The sequence below is a fragment of the Gymnogyps californianus genome, chromosome 11, assembly GCF_018139145.2.
Source record: "Gymnogyps californianus isolate 813 chromosome 11, ASM1813914v2, whole genome shotgun sequence".
NCBI classification, from domain to species: domain Eukaryota; kingdom Metazoa; phylum Chordata; class Aves; order Accipitriformes; family Cathartidae; genus Gymnogyps; species Gymnogyps californianus.
The window spans coordinates 4,324,631-4,345,215 of record NC_059481.1 but is presented as its reverse complement, the minus strand read 5'-3'; the positions used below and the strand labels follow the sequence as shown (position 1 = coordinate 4,345,215).

Below are 20,585 nucleotides of genomic sequence, written 5' to 3'. Positions count from 1 at the left end.
ACACTCCACACCTTGGGGCCTCCCACAGCCACAGCCTAAGCGGACCCCTAGAACTGACACACCGTATCAACATTTTTAAAAATAATGAGACAAGTACCTGAAAAATTAAGGCAAATACAAATTTTAAGCTGCCCCTATTTCAACAGCTTTGTTTTTGAAACTTCAAAGTGCCTGTTTTTTTCTCTGCTGCAACAAATACCTGACACTCTTCTTTTTTAATGACTTTTTTTTTTTCCCTGTAAACGACCCAATTCTAGCAGCTGAGATTTTATAAAAGTCTCAAATGCTTCAAAACTGGAGGCTGCTTGGAAAACTGTTTTTACTTGTCGCTACGTAGATGCCATAACGGTACCTCCTCAGACACCACACCCGGGGCTCCCTGCGGCTCTCCGCCGGACTCCGTCCTCCCGCGGCACCGGGCGGAGTCCACCCCAGCACCTCACGCACCGCTAAGAGCGATGGCTCTCCGGCAGCATCTCCGCCGGGTCGCCCGGGGCAGCCAGGCGGGCTCTAGCCGGGCCGGTGGCAAGCAGCTGCCGGGCGCTCCCCGCGGTACCTCAGCGGGGCGCGGGAGCGAGCGCGCCGCCCTCAGCGGACCGCCGGGGGCGGGGGGAAGAGGGGGATCGCTTCCCGCCACACAGGGCCGAGGCAGCGCGGCCGGGGCGTAGAGGGACGGGGGCATCCCCGCTATCCGGGGCAGGACGAGGAAGGAGGCTCAGACCGCCCCTGCCGCCCGTAGCTGAGGGACGAGGGACGAGGACGAGGGACGAGGGACGAGGACCGCCGCCTCTGCCCCTCCTCAGCGACGCCGCTGCCGCAGTCTCCCCGAGGGCGGGGCCTTATGGCCGCGGGGGCGGGGCGTGCTGCTCTCCGCGCGCCGGTTCCGGTCTCGAGGCGGGTGCGGGTGTTCTCGGGCCTCAGCGAGCCGCGGTGCCTGGGAGCATCATGGCTGCAGCCGCGTGGATGCCTACGGTAAGCGAGGGCGGACAAGCCCCTTCCCCGCGCCGCCTTGGGGCGGGTGGCCGCCCGGGGCGCGCGTGTGACCTTGGCCGCGGCGGTGGCGGCGGCGGCTCGGTGGCGCCTGAGGCGGTACCGCCGGCGGGGGGGGCTGCCCGCCCGCAAGGTCGCGGTGTCGCCGGGCCCTGGCAGCGCTCCCGAGGGGCGGAGGGCCGCAGGGCTCGCGGCCGAATGGCAGTCCTGCGGCGGCGGGCTCTCTTCTCCTCTCCCCGGGCCGGACCCCCGGGGCGGCGGCGGCGGCGAGAAGGGTCCGTGGCGGGCCGTTACTCAAACGGCCGCTGCTGCCCGCGGGGAGGGCCGGGCCGGGCCGGGCCGGGCCGGGGCGGTGGGAGCGCCGCGCCATCCTTCTCGGCGCGGCCCCGCGGCGGCGGCCTGGCGGGGAGGTCGCGCCGTAGAGGTCACCGTATCGGCAGGGCGCCTCGGCGCAGTCGGGCCGCGGAGGGGATCAGCCCTCGGGCAGTAACGGGCGAGCGCGGTGCGCCTACAGCTCCGCGCTGCTAGGAGCTCCCGCCGTGCGGGACTAACCCTGTGCTACTGACAAACAGGACAGGCTAAAAACGTCCTTCCTGAAAAGAGCCTGCGATACCAGTCATTGCGGAGTCTTCCTGGGGCAAAAATAGTTACTGGGTTTTGTCCCATTGCTTTCTGGCCCACTACCGGTCCTTTGGGATTTACGGGCTCTGAACTATTGTGAAACGCAGCCGTTAGTCCTGGGGCTGTCACGGAGACACTGCTGCCATTTGCCTTGAGTAAATGGAATTTCTTTTGCGCCTTTAAATAATAGCCTCTTGGAGGCTAAGTCATCGAGGAAGCCCCACTTCACATATCTGCTAAAGTATGGAAGAACTGTCAAGAGTTAATCACGACTCATGACTTTAAGGTCAGAACGGATCAATTTTGTTTAGCCTGATTCTCTGCTAGTGTTACAGGTGTTGAACTTAAGTGTAATGTGGCAGGCCCGTGATTTCTGGCAAGACAGACTCTTCCCTTTCCAGGGCTACTCTGGAATGTGAATCCTGACTATATGCGGGAACTGTACCACGAGGGCACTTACACTTCTGTAGTCAACTTCACGTTTTCATTTAATTGCTCCAGCTGCTGCCTCAAATATATGGCTTGCTATGGTAAAGATTACTTGCCTGTTGCAATGACCTTGTACATCTCCTGTTGGGTTACAAGTAAAAATCAATTCTAGCTTAAGTTACTTCTCCCACCACATGCATTACAACATACATGAGAATTGTATTGTTTCTAGTTGTTTCTATTAATGCCAACTTAGTTTGTCCCTTTTGCCATACAGCTACATTTAAGCATACATGTCCGTAAAGGTAAGAGATAACGAATACAAATTGGACAGGAGAGGAATACAAATTGTCAAATACATTCCTATCTAGCCTGATAAGCTGCAGACAGACTACATACGTGAGTATGGTAGAATTGAAGTAGCGTAACTCTGTTTACACTTAGAAGTCTGCTGACTCTTAAGTCACAGAGGCATGAAAAATCCTAGAGAGGGGGGTAAGATTGAGAGGCTGTGATTTTTCTGCAGTTAAGTATTGATACTGATATGATTGGGGATTTTGTCCGTGGTGCTCAGCTAGGCAAGAGCTCAAGCGGAGATAATCATCCCAGTTTTGAAGCTTAATACCAGTTCAGAATATTCAGGTGTTAGAAAGTGTAGTTCTTTGACTATGCTGTGTAGACTCGTTGCTATGGTGAATTTTGTCTTTAATGTGCATTTCAATTACACTTTTTAAAAACTGTCAGGCACGCAGAAGGCAACAGTACAAAACCTACAGATGTAAAAGGTGGAAGAAGAAAATTCACCACAGTTTGAATGGAAGAAGCGACACTAATGCAAAGTAGTTTTGGAAACATTACCTAAAATGTGTAAAGATACTGTCCACCCAACTGTTAGTGAAAGTGTTTGATTTTTCACTTTGCTTTCCATGAATCTTAATCTTTAGCATATCATCTATTTAGTTAGTTACTGCAACCTTATTTCAAATGTGTAGCATGTAAGGACTCAGGTTATTGTGCAGTAACTTCCCCTCACCCCCAGGCAAGATAGGAGAGTATGATGCACTGCAAAGCGGGGCTGTCCTGCGTTTACCTTGTGCCAAGAATACCCAGATGAGGTGTTAGTGACAAACTGTTAGAGCGCAACATGGCAAAGCATTAGTTACTCTTGTTTCATTTGGATTTTTATACTAGTTTGAGATAGGAAATTTAAAGCAATATGATTTTAAAATGCAATTTGCTGCAATATTGTTAACTTTTAAAATCCCATTTGTGTAGTAAAATAGCATCTTTTTGTTTTATATTCTTGCAGGTTTCTCGATTGCTAGGTGCTTTCAAAAACCAAAAACAGGTGACCAGAAGTTTTGGTAGTGCTGTGAGTATAATAGTACCATTTTTTCCATATAAGAAGTTTCTCAAGAAAGGGGTTCAGAAATTTACTTTTAGAAGATTGCTGTTGTTATTTTTACATTCTTAAAAAATAAGGCCTAAATAAGTGAACATATATGCTCTTAATGCCATGCTGGATTTATATTGGTTAATTACTCTCTTTGGCAACTGCATATTAAAGTGAAGTGATAATACAAAAGGCTCTAGCAAAAAATGGAAGTGGCATGAAAACTTTGCACAAAATATGGACATAAGCCAGTCTTCTGAAACTCATCTGGAAATGGGCAAATATTGGGCAAAGTAGAAAGATTGTTGAGAAGCTTCTCATTTTCTTTGTTTTGCAGACTTTCCTCCAAGCACTAGATTTACTTTGCTGCTTTTAGAATACTTTGCATCTAAAGTTCTGCCTTTTCAAGGCCCTCTTGAAAGTATTTTAGACGCTGATTGTGTATTTCCTGGTAGATGTTTTATCTTCTTTATGTGTATGTGTTTGAAGTGCCCACGGGCCTTTTTTTTCAGTGAAGGTGGCCTTGAAAACTGCTCAGGCAGAAGCACGGCTCAGCACCACTACATGCACCCTTAAGCAGGACTTAATTTTAAAGAGGAACTGTGGCTTTTAATTACAAGTTTTGTAGAACAGCAGGTAGAACAGGTAGAAAAGAAACTGAAAGGTCACTCATATCTTATACAGTATAAAAAGATTTAGAAGGTGAGCCACCTCCGGTTCTGTTTATACCACATTACTGTTTCAGATGGAACATTCTCTGCCTCAGGTGGAGTCCCGCTGTGCTGTGAAGCAACAACACAAGACAGCACAAAACTAATCTTGAGGCATCCCATCAGTTACGTTCTTGCTCAACAGCAGTGTTCTTTTATGTGAAGCTCTGCTTCTTTTGTTATGCACAGTGGATTTCTTTGGCTCAAATTAGTTAAAAAATCAGTCAATATATATTGAAATTCTGAATATTTTGTGTGGAGAAGGATGTAAACATGCCTTGTGAGTTGATTCTAATTGGAGTTTTGCAAATAATGCTGTATCTGAGCTGCCTTTTTTGTAGGTAATAATGAGCCCTTACAAAACTGTTGGAAATCTTTAAATAAAACAAAAAGAGTTGGGGCAGGTACGATTAGAAGAGTGATCATAATTTATTTTTTTTTATCAAAGCAGAGTACTTTCTTCCCCTGTTATTCAGTGAGCCTGGGCTGTGCAATTTATTTCATCTGTTTGATGATGATAAAAGAAACAAGACTGAGAATATTATGGGAGGAAAATAACTTGGTATTGTTAAAAATAGACTTTTAGGAAGTCACTTGAGAAGTTGAGATAGGCAAGAGATTTTTTTTTTTTAAGGTGAATGTGGCTTTTCATAAATTTAATCTTTTCTAGCATGTGTCAGTATTATGCAGCATGTTGATAATATTGGAGACATATGGGAAACAGAGTCATAACTAGGTAATATTTTCTCCTCTCCAAATTTCAAGAAGAAAGCATGCTGAGATCATTCATTTCAAGGAACACTGAGCAGGAACCTGCCTTTCAGGTTAAACCTCTGTGTTTTGAAATAGGAACAGATAGTAGGCAGATTTTTAAACAATTGTCTCAAAACGTTTGCACTTTCCCTTTGAAAGCAAGCTAGTCATTCTTGCTTCTGTCCAGTACTGCTATTCTTCATAGTGAATATCTGGTAGCTGAAACTTTCTTTTCTAGTAGTTACTTGGTTCCTACAACACATGAAAATGTTTTCTACATAGAAAACAAGCATTCATCTGTTGTACTACTGATACTTCTTTACCTAGGTACAAACAGTAACTTTAATCCCAGGAGATGGCATAGGACCGGAGATTTCTGCTGCTGTCATGAAGATCTTTGATGCTGCCAAAGTAAGTCATATTTGTCTTGCTGTAAGTGTTTTAAGTTTAACTACAACAACAAGTATTAACTAGGTGTATTAAAAACGTTTTCTCTTTAACTTCCAAAAGATCAAGTCACGTTTAAGTTATTAAAACTTCTTGACAACAGAAAGAGTCTGAAGCTTCAGCTAATGAAAGATAGGATTGTGATATCAAGGCAACGCTTGAAACTGTTAGCTGGCAGAGGAGTAGAGAGTTGAGAGCAAATGCTGTGTTTAATTTTTGAAAATATGAACTTAATATATCATGTGAAATCATCTTGTTGATGTAGCAGTCCTGAGCAACTGGTAGAGGATGTTCTTTCATTCATTGTGACTTCCAGTGCAGATGAAAGTGTGTGTGAAAGGACTGGCTTATTTTTAGAAATCAAACTGCTACACTGCCAAACGCATTCACTGAAGTGATATGAAAACTAAGTATATCCAAGAACTGTTTTACTACCTATCTGAGGAACTTCACCAGAATTTGTCGAGTTTCCTTGAAAGGAAATACAGCTCTTCAGGAAAGATGCCTGTTAAATTGTTCCACATTAGTAACAGCACCAAGGCATATTCCCTTTCTATTACAACTATCCGACTTAGATTTGGAAAAAGTGAATTTCTCTTTAATTATGTATGAAAACCTTATAATAGTTTTGGTTGTTTCTGGGGAGTCAAGCAGGAGGTGTGGAGGAATAAAACCCAAGTTTGTGTGTGAGTGCATGTTTGCAATACTTAATCAGATTTGTTTGTTTTAAAGGGGATTCTCTAGTATGTTATGCTTAGATTGGTGCTGTTTGCTTATGAAAGCCCTTGTATCTTTTCCTTTATGGTCCTTCCTGATGAAATGAATGGGTGGCAGCCTGTCTCCACTTAGAAGATTCCCGTGGTGAATGCAAATTCAGAAAGCATTGTGGAACATTTGCAGATTTTCAGTTAGATAACAGATAGATATCTATGTTATGTACTGTCTTCCAGGCAGCATGGATGATGAGTTCTCAATGAATTCAGTTTTCAGATGTCTTCTCTTGTATACATGGAACTCAACAGCTCTAAGAGCTTGAAAGAAATAGCATGTATATTGCAATTCTAATGATTTCTGTGTATATGACACCTAGGGAGGCATCGTGGTATTCAAGTTTATGATAATACGTTGCTCATACTATTTCATTTTCACTTAATTACATTTTTTAAAAATTGTTTATTTTTGAGTTCAAACATCTCATGGTTGCTTTCGCTCACCAGAGAGAAACTGTTTAGGAAGCCCTGGACAAAATTCCTTACGCACCTTTTTGTGAAAGGGAAGTTAAAACTTGAAGCAAAAGTCATGATACTTAAGTTAACATAGAGTAAATGTGTTTAGGCTCCTATTCAGTGGGAAGAGAGGAATGTTACAGCTATCCAAGGACCAGGAGGGAAGTGGATGATACCTCCAGATGCCAAAGAATCCATGGATAAAAACAAAATGGGATTAAAAGGTACTTTAGGGGTTAATACAAACATATTAAATACTGTTGGTTTTATCGTGAGTCTGATTTAAAGCCGAAGTCCTTCATCTGTAGCACAATAAAATGGCTAATTATAGGGGACAGCCTGTCAGGTAGTATTCTGTAATCTTAAAACCGTCCTTCATTTCAAAGCCATAACTTTCGTAGATCTTCTAGGAAATATGTTAAAGGCAGGTATTACTACATACCAACCTTTGGACTCTATGCAGAATGCATTTCTAATGCAGTTGATACACAATAGTATGCGATAACTATATTCCTAATGAATAGTATCTTGTTATGTTGTTCTCAGTGAAAACCTTTTGTAAAAACTCCTATTCTATGTAAGGGTCGCAATTTGGCCTTTAAACAGCTGATTAATATCACTGTGTCGTACTCGAGAGCACAGAGAATTCCTGTGGTATTTCAGCATAAGGGTTAAATAGGAATTCAGAGATCCTCTGTAAGAGTACCACTTTACCTAGACTTTCAACTCTAAAATTCATGGAGGGGTGTATCTTCTCACTCATTCTTGTATTTTTTTCCTCTTTTTTTTTTTTTCTTCAGGGCCTTTAAAGACCCCAATTGCTGCAGGGCACCCATCAATGAATCTGCTTCTGCGTAAAACCTTTGACCTTTATGCAAATGTACGTCCCTGTGTCTCAATTGAAGGGTACAAAACCCCATATACAGATGTGAACATTGTCACAATTCGAGAGAACACAGAAGGCGAATACAGTGGAATCGAGCATGTGGTATGTTGCTGGAAGTGTTGTTTCTGGCAGGTTTTCTGTGTTTTATGCATGATAACTTTGCCCATCTCAGTGGCCTAGTACTAAGAGGTTGGGTGGTGTTTTTTAAGTTTGCTACCCATAAAAAAGTTATTTTATTGTGAAATGCAGTGTTGAGACTGCCTCACTCAGAATTCTACTACTTTGTTCCAAACACTCATACTAGTGACTTGAAAAATGAGCTTACATTTTCACTATCAATGCAACTACTGTCTTTCAGATTGTTGATGGTGTTGTGCAAAGTATCAAGCTGATCACAGAAGAAGCTAGCAAGCGTATTGCAGAATTTGCTTTTGAGTATGCCAGAAATAATCAGAGAAGCCATGTTACTGCTGTGCATAAGGCAAATATTATGTATGTTGACACTTCTTTTTGAGAAGAACAACAAATAGTAATGTGCATTTAATTATAAATAACTTTTTAAATCTTCCTCAAATGTGTGACTTCTGTTGATGCTACTAGAAGTAAAATGGGAAATAAGTAAAGTAAATGCCTCCTAAGTAAAATGGGCAATACTGACCCAGTATTGATAGGGCTGTAATAATTACGTACTAATGTTTTTATTAGTAAGTTTGTAGTAATCCTGTGACTTTCCTTGCAAAGTTCTTATTTTAAAAATAGTCTTAAACTAGGAAAATGAATTTAAAAACTAAGGATGAAAATGGCTAGTGTCTTTTACAGTTTCCAAGCCACTTTGTACTGAACTGAGTCATAACACGTATGATATTATGACACCACCTTTACAAACTCAGTAAGCCTTTAGTAAATGAATATGAGTCATTCTGAGAATTAATGTATGCCTGTTAAACTACTGGTACAAAAATATTTTAGGAGGAAATTTAAAAGGCATAACTTCTCTGACTGTAATATATTTAAAATATTATTTATATTTAACATAAAGGATAGAGTCACAAATTAAGTTTCTGCACTCTAATATTTTTATTTAATCCTCTGTTGCATGCAGTTTTCTTTATCTTCAGTATTGCTTACTTACAATAACTGCAATATTCTCTTGCTTATTTAATTGCAGGAGAATGTCCGATGGGCTTTTCTTGAGAAAATGCAGGGAGGCAGCAGAAAACTGTAAAGATATTAAATTTAATGAAATGTATTTGGATACTGTGTGTCTGAATGTGAGTACTTACATATTTTAATTGTGGTTATTTTTTAGTTTAAATTCTTAACCTTAACGAAAATATACTTCTTTCTAGATGGTTCAAGATCCTTCACAATTTGATGTGCTTGTTATGCCCAACTTGTACGGTGACATCCTCAGGTATGGAGATTTTAATTTAAACTAACCCAACATATAAAAGACTGTTGCTTTTGAGACAGTTATTTAGGTTATATGCTAGCCAGATGGGTGATGATTTTATGCATCCAGAGTTTAAAACTTTACAAAACAGACTTTAAATGGGAAGAAAGGATGGTATTATTACACTTCAATTATTAATATATTGTTGGGAGGGGCTATATGATGAGAATGTGCTGCTTATTTAAAAAAAAAGTTTCTGCTTATGGAGGCTATGAATATTGTTCAGATGGGGCAGAAGAGAAATTTCTCCAAATGTGTGAAGAATTTAATGGCTTAAATTGTAATAAAGAACACTTAGTTAGATATTGGGGAAGAACTTTCTAATCTTAAGCACTAAAATAGTGTAAGATGACTGTGGGATCATGATGTTTACAGCAAGCTAGCTATATCTGCATAGTCACTGAAGAATGAAATGTGTGGCCTCTTAATGTCCTGCCAGCTCTTGTTTTATGTATTTTATTTTTTCCTTATCTTCAAGTTAAATTTCATATTTGAATAACATTAATACTATAGGTACTTGATGTCTTGAAGGCAAAATCCATCAGCACACATTTTCCATTCTGTAAAACATTTAGGTAGAGTGTAAACTCAATTAAATACTATGTGTAAAATTAAGATCTTAATCTGAACTTTTAAGTGTATAACATAACATTGCTTATTCTTGCACCTCTAAGAAGAGATTTAGAAAATAGCCTGAATCAGAATTTGTTTAAAAGCTCAATGACGATTTACCTCTTAGAATCCATCTCCTGTTTTTGTACAGATAATAAATGTAAAGGTAACTTACGTATAAGAAGAAATGCTTGTTGAACTTCTCTTAAAATTGCACTCTCTCTATGATAAGGCTGTCTGTCATCTCTAAGAAAAATCAGACTCCAGCTAATGCTTCTTGCTTTAAGAATTGGTAGAGGAGTCCATAGGGCCCTCACAGCAGCTGTTATGCTGTTAACTAAAAGAGATCAAATCAGATGAGTCCCATCATCAGTACCATTTCAACTCACTTTACCTAGTTCAGTATCACCAACTTTAAAGTTCTCATAGAAATTCCGTAAAGAATTTCATAGTCCTAAAAATTGTCAATAAATTTGAATCTGTTCTTGAAGAAGGGTGCTTTTGTCACTGGGGGATGTCTCACCTGCAGTGCTTTTTTAAAGCATGAACGTAATGCCAAACAGGTTTCTTGGACTGAATAGGTACAGAAGGAAATCTTGAAGCATTAAATATCTACAGTGACAAATGTAGACTGTATCCATTTTTTTCCCCAGACTCTATACAACTAAAGCTAATTGGTTTATTTTAGCTTAAACTTAAAATATTGTTCTGCAAGGTCATCCAAACTTTTCTGCTTGTTAGTCCTTGATTAGCTAAGTTGTAGGCAATAAAACAGTATGCTAAAATACCAGAGTTTTAAGTGCCTTGTTTATCAGTACGTTCAGCTTTGAGGGTACAGTATGGTGACTATAGGCAGAGTTGGTTTGTCATTCCCCATGTTAATTTTGGAGGAAACCAAATGCAAATTGCTTATGTCTCATGATCTGCTAATGTCAGACTTGTAACTTATGGGCTATTCAGTAAAGAGAGGGGGAAGCTAGTCTGGTGTCACTTGGAACACGTTCCTTAAGCTACATGCAATAAACTTTAAACTACTAGTAATTCATCTACTCCAGCAAAATTCTTCTACATTTTTCAGAAGGACTTTACATATGAAAAGTAGTTCTGTGGCCTCTTCAGAGGAAACAAGACTTCTGGATAGTTACAGGGAACTGTCCATTACAATTTTTGCTAGTTTTTGAGACTTCTACACGTATTCTGTTCTTTGAGTACCTTTTGTTGTGCCTGTGTCTTAATCAGCTTTATTCTAGTATTTGGAATTTCCTTTTAATTTTCGTTTATTAAATTGTCTCCTGCTAGTAGTTCTACAAATTTTCAAATGTTCCAATGGAGTACAAGTGGCTAACAGCATCTATTCTTTCCCAATATTATTCTCAGACTGTGTGGGTATATAAGTTATTGTTGCAATAAAATGAGAAACAAAAATATTTTAATACCTTGAAGAGAGGCAACTGTATACAGAAAAACTTACGGGTTTTTCTGTTTGGTTTTTTTTCCAGTGACTTGTGTGCAGGACTGATTGGGGGTCTTGGAGTAACACCAAGTGGAAATATTGGTGCTAATGGAGTTGCGATTTTTGAATCAGTAAGTCTTCTTATCCAAGGTATAGTAGTAATAACTACTTTGTCTCAACTTGAGAATCTAAAACTCTTCCATGACATACCATGTGGCTGTCATTTAACTAAGTTCTCCATAAAACTATTTTTTACTGCGAAGACGCTGAAGCTTTACCCAGAGAGTAAAGTATGTATTACACAGTTTTTTGCATATCCTTTTACTGATGCTTTGTTTTCCCTCTTCTTCATAAGATAAATACCCTCTGCGAACTAGAACTTGAGGGGCACAGTTGGGAGATACTAGGTGACCTAGTTCCCCCTTTCTGATGCCTTCGAACTGAATTGTTCTGGTCTTTCCTCTCTCCTTTCCACTAACTGTATCACAGTGAAGTAAGTCCTATGTTAACATGCTTGTGCATGAGGACTATGTTTCAGGTTGCTTGCGTACACTTGAATTGCCTAGGACATTTTAACCAGCATATTGACATCGTAACAGATAGGTTCACTTTTATTTCTAGGTTCATGGAACGGCACCAGACATTGCAGGAAAAGACTTGGCAAATCCAACTGCCCTTCTTCTGAGTGCTGTAATGATGTTGCGTCACATGGGACTACACAAACATGCCACAAAAATTGAGACAGCTTGCTTTGATACAATTAAAGATGGAAAGGTAATATGAGGGCATGCAAATAAATGCAGTGAATTAAAATCATATTCTATCACAGCCAAAATTAACTTAGAACATTAACACCAAAACAGTGGATGACCTGCTGTGCTGGCCTGACACATAAGCAGCGCCGCTATCCTTCTGTGATAGTAATTATATTATCTTTGGTGGTATTAAATCTGCCCAGCTTAGTAATAAGGACAGACAATAGCATTCCTTGTGTCTCAGTAATGCTCATCTTACATTTCCACAGCTCTGTTAACTCTAAAAGCTAGAACTGGATGTTTGTTTTTCATAAAGGGGATTAGAGGTTTAAGTAACTAGTGGTATTTCACTTGTGACATTTATCATGCATACAAAGCATATATATTTAAATCTGGATCCAGAAGTGAAGGACACTCATTTGCCTTTCACAGGCTTAATCATCCACTTCGTAGACAGCATTTCAGTCCTGACTGTAATACTTCTGCTCCTGTTTTTTCAGGTCAATTATTTTCTTTTTTCCTCCTAACTGCTTTCACTCCTTTTTGGACTACAAAAGAACAGTTTTTATCCAGTATTTACTTTTTCCCTTAAGATTGTATGTGACTTCCCTGGGGCAGTAAGTGTCTCCATATTCGAGACTCAAATGGGATATTCTGGGGGGGCTTATGCTCTGAAACCTGATTTGAATTTGTGCTCTGAACATTACTGATTCACTCATCTACCTTGATGTCCACCTTTTCAAAACATAGCTGGAAAGATCCTCAAGATTGCAGTTAAAGAGGATTAGCAGTTAGCCATGCTGGTTCAATTATCTTGCGTAGGAGCATGAGAAGCTGCTTTGTGATTAAAAAGTAACAAGCATGCTTAAACAAAAAGCTGTCATCATTTCTTAAGTGGTCTGTTTGCAGCTATCTTACTGTGTGTAGGAGCCAGTTAAAAAAAAATAAATCTAAACTTACAAGTGAATAAAGAGGTGCTCCTGTAAAGTTCCCATTTACTGCTCTGGAAATGAAATCCTCCATCTGCAGGTCAGTAATTCTACGGAAGATAACATAGTGCAAGTTTTGTGACATGGCTACTTGTTTACTAGTTACTTACAATCTTATGATTATATGCTCACAGTGGAGAGAATCTTTTTAAATTGAAAAAAGCATAATGCAGTTAAAATGACAAGATCCTAAAACAGTAACCTTGATTGTCTCTCATGCTTGCTATTTCTCCCTTTCCTCCCTTCCCCCCAGCCATTTAATTAAGATCTGTGTATATGTCATGTAAGGGGAAAACTAATGATTTTAAAATTATCTCCTAGACTGCTTTAAACTAGCTAGGCTGGACAAGGATTGTTACCCACTTTTTTTTTATTTTACTATCTTTATGCTGCTAAGACAGGAGTTGTACTTGATGAAAAAGTTTCTTTTAACTCTGCGTTTTTCTATCTCTTAACTAAACTAAGCAAACTTAAAGAACTGTTAACATGCAGCATTAAGAGCTATGTGTGCTTCTTCTGTGTGGATTTCCTTTAAACAAAACAAACCCCCAAACCTTACTGAATTACTCTCAATTAGTTGCCTTTGCGCTGAGCCTTCATCTGTGAATTTTACTTCCAAAGGACAAACTTCTTATTGAAAACTTAAATACTCAACAATTAATTACACTATTATGTGGCCAAGGGACTTCAGAGAGCTTTGGCCAAACACATTTTCTTCCTGTAGTTAAGATAAAATCATGTTGAAATCTGATAACATAACACTTGATGTTCATACTCAGGCTTTGTCTACTTGCTTCAGTCTGCATAGTCATTATTGCTGAAGGCTATATGGGATGCGGAAAAACTCAAACTTGATGTATTCCTTCTCACTCCTATTTAGTGTGTGTATGTATGTGTATATATATAACATATAAGAAGAACATATAGAACTTCAGAGACAAGACTAGCCCCATAAAACATTTCAGTAATATTATTTTTTCTTTCTTTCAGGTCTTGACAAAAGACTTGGGAGGTAGCGCCAAGTGTTCGGAATTTACAGAGGAGATCTGCCGCAGAGTACGGGACACAGACTAAACTTTTCTCATACTACTTGTAATAACTCCGAAAGGACACATCACACAGAGTACATTATATGTAACCTGATATCCACATGCATATAGTTTGCTTGTCTCTTAAGAGAGCAAACTTTTTAGTTAGGGCCTCTCCATTAATAAATTTAGTCCAAATGGCTACAAATGATGCTTGTGCCTGCTTTCAGTGGACTTTTCTAAGTGCTTTGTCTTATTTATTTTTTTCTATCTATCTGGTGAACTTTTTTATGTAAGTGAATTCTTTTATTGCCACTGTAACTGTCTACCATTTTGCATTTCAACTAGAGGTTTTTACTTTCCACAATGAAAAATTATGCAAATAAACCAGTAACAGAATTAGTGAAATGTAAAAGCACCTTAATGGTTAAAACCTACTTTATTGATCTTACTGAAATTTAAAAGATAGGTTTTCAGCCTAACAATAGCACAAGATGACCTTCATAAACAGAAACGGGTATAAAATAAAATAGCAATTTCATGTTAAAAGCAATGAAAAAACCACTTCAGATACTCTGGTGATGCATGAAATATAGCCTTGCCGTCCAAGGGCATGAATAAAGAAATACAACATTTTAGAGATTGAATCTATTTGTGTATTTTAAAAAAGCCCACAACCATTAACCAGCAAGGGGTGAGAATTAATGTTGAAGTAAAATTATTTTTCAAATCTATATACCAAAATAATACTTGTAAGTTTTCCTCTCTGAAACACACTTTACAACAGAGTTCTAATGAGAGTAAATTATACAAAATTACTTCTGCCATACATTGTGAGGGGAAAGTATTAACTTTGCAATTTTATACGAAATATTTCATGACTTCTGCTAGAATGCTTTTTGTGTTGTACTTTTATGGATCGTCTGTTCAGTGTGTCTTACTGTATTGACTAGTAATTTTATTCTAGAAACTCTGAATGTAAGGGACTAGTCCTAAATGGATTAAGACAGATCGAAGGTTTGGCTCTGGTGCCTATGTTCCAGAAATACATTTCATCCCTATTCAAGGGGATCTGAGACTATTTTTTCCCTGCTTACTAAGCTTAATGGGTGCAAAAGCAACACTTTTCCCTCCCTTCTTCATCACATACAGATCATCATGAGAGTCATTCTGATCTGTATGTCTTAAGGTATGCTTCCATTAGTACACCCTACAAGAAAATGTGTATTTTAAAACTCGTGACTATAGCACAGGATTATCCCTACTTCGTGAACCAGGCTTCTTAAAACTTAATTCTATTAATAGATATTACTCCACTTAGTTACTTTCTATTAAGACTGTTTACGCTGGTTGTTTCAGAAGTAAAATTAACTTTGAGTAACAACTTTCGGTGTCACTCTATAAAGTAAGCATCCCAGCTTTTTTTTTTTTATACAGTCTAACAACATGAACTTTATTCCTCATGCACTCTGCTTTTGGTGAATAGGGCAACATTTCTTTCTGTGTTTTATAAGCTGCTGCTTCCTTGTTTCCTTTAGATTAATATTGTTAAAGAACTTCTGAATTACCATTGCGCACAAAATGGGGAAAAATAAACTTTTCAAAGTCCTATTGCTTGTTTTGTTTTTATAACCCTAGGCTGCTATCGTGTCTTATGTGTTTAGCTGATTATTGGTACTTGCAACAAATCTTAAGTCTATAAGATGTGTAAGACTGGTAATGGAATTTTCATGGAAAGAATATCCTATTCTGCATGATTTTTTTGACCAAGAACAGTGGCTGTAGCCTGCCTGCTTGTGCTAGCTATTGTAACTCTGCCAAAGATCACTTAGTAACAGCAAAGCCTTTAGACACTTGACAGAAAGTTATGTCCTTCACATAATAGGACTTATTTTTTATATATATGGAGGAAGAAATGCAGCTCACATTTGTCAAAATTAGTACAATGTGAATATTGAAACATGCATATACACAATGACAAACATTGCTTCTAAACTCTTTTGCTTAAAAAAAAGTGCTGTAAACAATTTTAAAGAAGTTTCTGTTCTAAATAGGACTTTAATGTGAGAGCTCCTATATTTGCTACTTTGTCTTTCAGTCTTAGGGAGCTATTCCCCCAACTTTTTTGATTATTTGTTTTTAGGAGAAATTGTAATGCTTATTTCAACGTGGATTTAAGAAATGATGAGCTGCTGTTTTCACGAAAGTCTGAATTCTAGCCACTGTAAAAATGGAAAAGGAGTGTCTTTAGGTTCTGAAATGTGTTGTTAGTGAACAAAAAGAAACTCTTCTCTGTGAGGGACAAAACCAGCCCTTTTGATTTTTTTTTGTGTGTGTTAAATAATTATCTTTATCACTGGAGGAGTATAACAGTTTCACTAAGCAGTACTGCTAACTACTGATCTACCAAAATACATCATGAGCTACAGGCAACATCCTGTCGAACAACAACAACAAAAAAATCATTGTGTAAAAAACTTGTGTTTCAGTCTAGAGGAATTAATTAGTTATACCGCTTTATACAACACAAGAGGATGTTTTTGATCTTAATCATTTAGGTCATAAAGTAAAAACAGTATTAGAAAATAGACACACTGTATAGATGCTTCTGTAAAAAGAGGACAAATGATCAGGTGAGTATCAGGAACAACTAAATTGACACAGCAATTTTCTAGTGGTTCAGTTCAATAGACTACAAAACCAAAACAAGCATAAATCTTCGTTAATGCTTTTGATTAGGAAATACTTTCTTTAGCTCACAGATCTTTCTTAATGCTTGGATGAAAGACTTCTTATTTATTCTTCATAGAAGGAGTCTATTTCATTTCTGTATTTCTCAAGCACGGTGAGCCGTTTTAACTTCATTGTCGGACCTTAAAAGAGGGAGTTAGTCACAATAGCAGAAATAGGAACAAAAATTCCTACTCAGTTTGAGCTTTGGTTCCTGAGATTTTCTATTGAAGAGCCTGTTCGGAAGAACATCTCCCACTCTGTAAGTGTAGATACCTGCTAAAAGTGAGAAGCAAGCGTGGTACGTAAGGTTGCCTCCACATAAGCATGAGGACTTCAAAGGGAGCTGCAGATAAGAGGGTGATGACTGATTACTACTACTTTTTTCATAAAAAATAATTAAAAGGATGATGTTTTTGAAAGCTTTTAAGCAATTCTCAGTTTATTCAAAGAGCCTGGTAATGTGCTTGGGGCTCTGCTGTCAGGCTTTCACTGTCTTGCTGGTCTTTTTTTTTTTTTTTTTTTTTTTTTTTTTTTTAAACACAAGACATTTTCAGTATTATTACTGGAAGTTATTAATACTGTAATGCACAAGGAATTAACCAGAATTCATTGTTTAATTGCCCAAAGCAATCTGAAATTTAACTACAGAGTTGTACTTGTAAATGAGTACAGATTGATACATATGTACACAGCAAAAACTCCAATTTTTGTATTCTTTAACACATACTGCATAACTGTTTTTTTCCTTTCCCTCTAGTGGCTGTAACCAGCATTTGGCATACAAAACTGTATTTGAATACTCTTAGATCAGCAGCCTCTTTACTGTGTGTATACCTCAATATAAATCAGTATATCTTACCTAGTTCTCCGCCAGAAATGGAAAAATCTCTTGGCAGGACTATCCATTTTTGAATACAGTGAACCCTATTAGTAGCGTTCACATTGACTTTGTTGATTCCCTCCTGAATGGCCTGGTAGATGGCCTTGTCTCTTGTAGCTACAATCTCTGATACTTTAGTGGCTTTACTACCAGTCTTCTGGCAGAAGTCTCTAGCTTGCTCAGTGAGAATGTCAGTGGGATCAGACGTATCTGGGTCCAGCACACTCTAAAATATCAAATGAAGTGAATCATCAAATGCTCGCTCTTACAAGGCATTAAAATGTTTCTCTGATCAGGTCCTCCCTGGCTAGTAAGAATCGAGGAAGCTCAGCATCAACACCCAAGCATTCTGTAAGCCTTAAAAAGCAGAAACACCTACAGATGACAGTGCTTTTATTTCCACTTGGTGACCAAATGCAAGTATTTTTGGCTTATATGCAGATGACATGAACAGACTTAAAACGTGCCAATGAATTAGGCAATAAAGTCCATCTATAGACCTTGAATTTCTACCGTATTTTTCAAATTACTCCATTGTTAGAGGGGAACATTTAGCTCATCATTAAACTGAATTACTGTGGTGTGACGTAAACACCTTGAGACAGAAGCATTTTTTGAAGTTAGACGTCTTAAATTAGTATTTCTATTGTATCTGTAGATAGGGAATATCAGTTGCAGAAGTAAACAACTTGAGAAAAACTAAAGGGTTGTTCACTATGTATGTACACAGAACATAAAGTGCAAATGTTTTAGAAAAAAGTGATTTCTCAATTGAAGCGTACACCACAGCAAAGCTATTAATTATTTTGTTCTACAGTCATTCTTCTTGTGTTATATGAAAAGAACAAATCGTAGAGAAATGTTTCTGTTGGAAAGTCTGTTTCTGTTGGAAAGTTTCTGTTAGAAACTGGTTTTGCCCGTAACAAACGTTTGTTGGCTTTGCTCGTCTGTAAGAATAAAAGCTATTATTGTGCTCCGTTACAGAGACTTCTCACTCTTTCAACATTTCTTAATTAAAGATTTGCATTTAAATAAAAAATTAGGTCTTATTATATGTATAAGATAAACAGCAGTAAACATGTAGATGTTTAGCAGATCATCTAATCATAAGAAGTTTAGACCATCAGGATTTGGTCTGTAGTTAGTGGTCCCACTAATGTCCTCCTATCTAATTTTGGGTCTTTCTACCAACAGTTCAAAATCCTTCTTCTTTTGTTAGGTGCAGGTGTATAATTTCACTGAAATCAATACTAAAACTGATTTACCTTTAGGGTCAGCAACATTGACAAAAACTTCTTTTTATCTCCAATCACCATAGCATTACTAATAATTGGGAGTTCTTTTTTAACAGCATCTTCGATTGGAATTGGAGGCACGTTTTCACCTCCAGCTGTAATAATCAAATCTAGGCAAAAAAGAAAGGCTATTAGTTGAATTCAAATAAATTCCGAAGATCAGCTTAATGTCTGGATCGACCCACTTTTCTTATTCTGACATAAAGAATAAGAGAGATTTTTTTCCAAGATAATGTTTTCAAAGAGAAAACAAAGCCTATTAATTAATTATCTTCAAAATAAAAATGCTAAATTTTTCAAATGTGCGCTCAAGTTCTCAGTTCTCCCTCCATATAACATATTTGCTCCAGATAATTTTTACATAATCCAGTAACAGGTTAGTTATTCTCAAGGCACTGTTGCATAATCTGGAATTTTTCTGTGAGCAATCATCTCTTCCAAATTAGCATAGGATTCACTCTCTATTCAACTGTTGCTATCTCACCAAAGAGCAGGTTCATTGTTAACATCATGATTAAAACTAATTCTTAAAGCCACCAAGAGGGGTCAGACAAAAATAAGTTACTACTACAGGAAGGCTCCATAAAAGCAACCTGGAAAGAAGGGAGAGAGGAGTGTGAGGGAGAAGAGAGGAAGTTTGCAGTGGAAGTAGTGATTCCTGCCCTACTTTTGACATGAGGGGAATATAATGACAGACTGGAATATTAATATTTTTAAGGTTTGTAAACAATGGTAGTGATACCTTATTCTACTGATAAAGGAATGTGCATTTTCGTTTGAATGCATTCGTTCTGAAGTATAATACATATATTCATTGGAATTATTACGAATTTGAGTATTATCTAAGTAAAGTCCAATGCTTTGCTTTCATTACACTGGTGACTTCTCACTGTCCTCAAATAATAAGTCTTTGTAGCATTTCAGAACATGCTTCAACAAATAATGCAGACAAATGGTATACCAGTCCTTTGTGTAATAATGCAGCTGATTGTACGTATTAAGGATCGGGTTGGTACCTGATTCCCTGTCAGCGATAAACTTGAATTTACATGCAATCAAGGGAATACAGCACCCTTTCAGCATTCACAGGTTTGGGCCCTACCATCTCTACTGCTCCATGAGAACTATGATAGGAAATAACTTCCAGTCTATACTCAACCTTCTGGTATGGAATAGGCATTGACCTCAAAACTATAAAAGTTATTTCTCTCCCTAGTCAACACACTGCACACACTTAAGGAAGCACAAGTAGTGTTTATAGAATGAGAGACTTTTGTCAACCCACAGATACATACCAAAGTTAGCTGCGTATCCAAACTTGTCCAGGTCTATTTTTTTCCTTTCATTCCACCCTCCTTTTGTCTTTGTCTTAGATGCTCTACCAAGCTCCCTGGCACTTAGTTTTTCATCGTCTGAGATGTCAGCTTTTTCCCCGCTGATCCAGACAACTGTAATAATTGTAACAACTTTTTCCACACCTCTACAAATACTCCCCCTGTATGGACTTCTCTAGCTACATCTTTATGCTTTGCAGCTCATGAGTCCTAAAACTCTTAAGACCCACAGAACCAAAGGAAGAAGTCCTGTTTCAGTCACTAGAAGAAAAGCTTCTTTACTACCTTCTATTAGGTTTTACCTTATTTGGACTTGGATTTAAAACTTAAAATAACTGTCTGTGCAGTTTCATTAATCCCAGATGGTCTACCTACCCTGTAATTTAGAGTAATTGTTATTAGTTCAGCAATCAAGGAAGACATAAGTGAAACACCAATGTTATGATGGAATGAGACTAGGAGTTGCTAACTGCTATGCTAAAGGAAAATGAATCAGACAAGAAAGCAAGTTAAAATCAAGATAGCTGCATTTGGTGCAGGCTACTAATAGTACCTACTTAAGTCCTGATTCCTAACAGGACACTATGTCATCCTACGA

The 20,585-nt window shown here is 38.4% G+C and overlaps 2 protein-coding genes across 6 annotated transcripts in view; one reads left to right on the top strand and one right to left on the bottom strand.

The window, feature by feature from the left end:
* Positions 1 to 915: 915 nt before the first annotated feature.
* On the top strand, positions 916 to 15,356 carry IDH3A (isocitrate dehydrogenase (NAD(+)) 3 catalytic subunit alpha). The gene is made up of 11 exons (XM_050902979.1): positions 916 to 972; positions 3,350 to 3,412; positions 5,224 to 5,307; positions 6,679 to 6,793; positions 7,370 to 7,557; positions 7,814 to 7,947; positions 8,624 to 8,726; positions 8,805 to 8,869; positions 11,020 to 11,104; positions 11,595 to 11,747; positions 13,708 to 15,356. Exons 1-11 carry the CDS (start codon positions 946 to 948, stop codon positions 13,789 to 13,791), a joined length of 1,101 nt encoding a protein of 366 aa, XP_050758936.1. The 5' UTR covers positions 916 to 945; the 3' UTR covers positions 13,792 to 15,356.
* ACSBG1 (acyl-CoA synthetase bubblegum family member 1) overlaps positions 9,828 to 20,585 on the bottom strand; it is a 42,634-nt gene continuing 31,876 nt past the window's right edge. For 3 of the 5 annotated variants that reach the window (XM_050902975.1, XM_050902976.1, XM_050902978.1), the window contains exons 10-12: positions 18,624 to 18,763; positions 17,338 to 17,584; positions 16,566 to 16,754 (exon numbers count right to left, since the gene is read on the bottom strand). In XM_050902975.1, the coding sequence (XP_050758932.1) occupies positions 16,633 to 16,754; positions 17,338 to 17,584; positions 18,624 to 18,763 (509 nt within the window). In that variant the 3' untranslated portion in view covers positions 16,566 to 16,632. Of the gene's footprint in view, positions 9,858 to 12,688; positions 12,768 to 15,349; positions 16,755 to 17,337; positions 17,585 to 18,623; positions 18,764 to 20,585 lie in introns of those variants that run through there. The other 2 variants (XM_050902977.1, XM_050902974.1) reach the window with 2 other exon arrangements.

Bases quoted from the DNA above. Each gene is read 5' to 3' on its own strand.
- IDH3A (XM_050902979.1), top strand. From the start codon at position 946: ATGGCTGCAGCCGCGTGGATGCCTACG. The intron at 7,558-7,813 runs GTATGTTGCTGG...ACTGTCTTTCAG, and splicing joins ACAGTGGAATCGAGCATGTG to ATTGTTGATGGTGTTGTGCA. The intron at 7,948-8,623 runs GTATGTTGACAC...ATTTAATTGCAG, and splicing joins GTGCATAAGGCAAATATTAT to GAGAATGTCCGATGGGCTTT.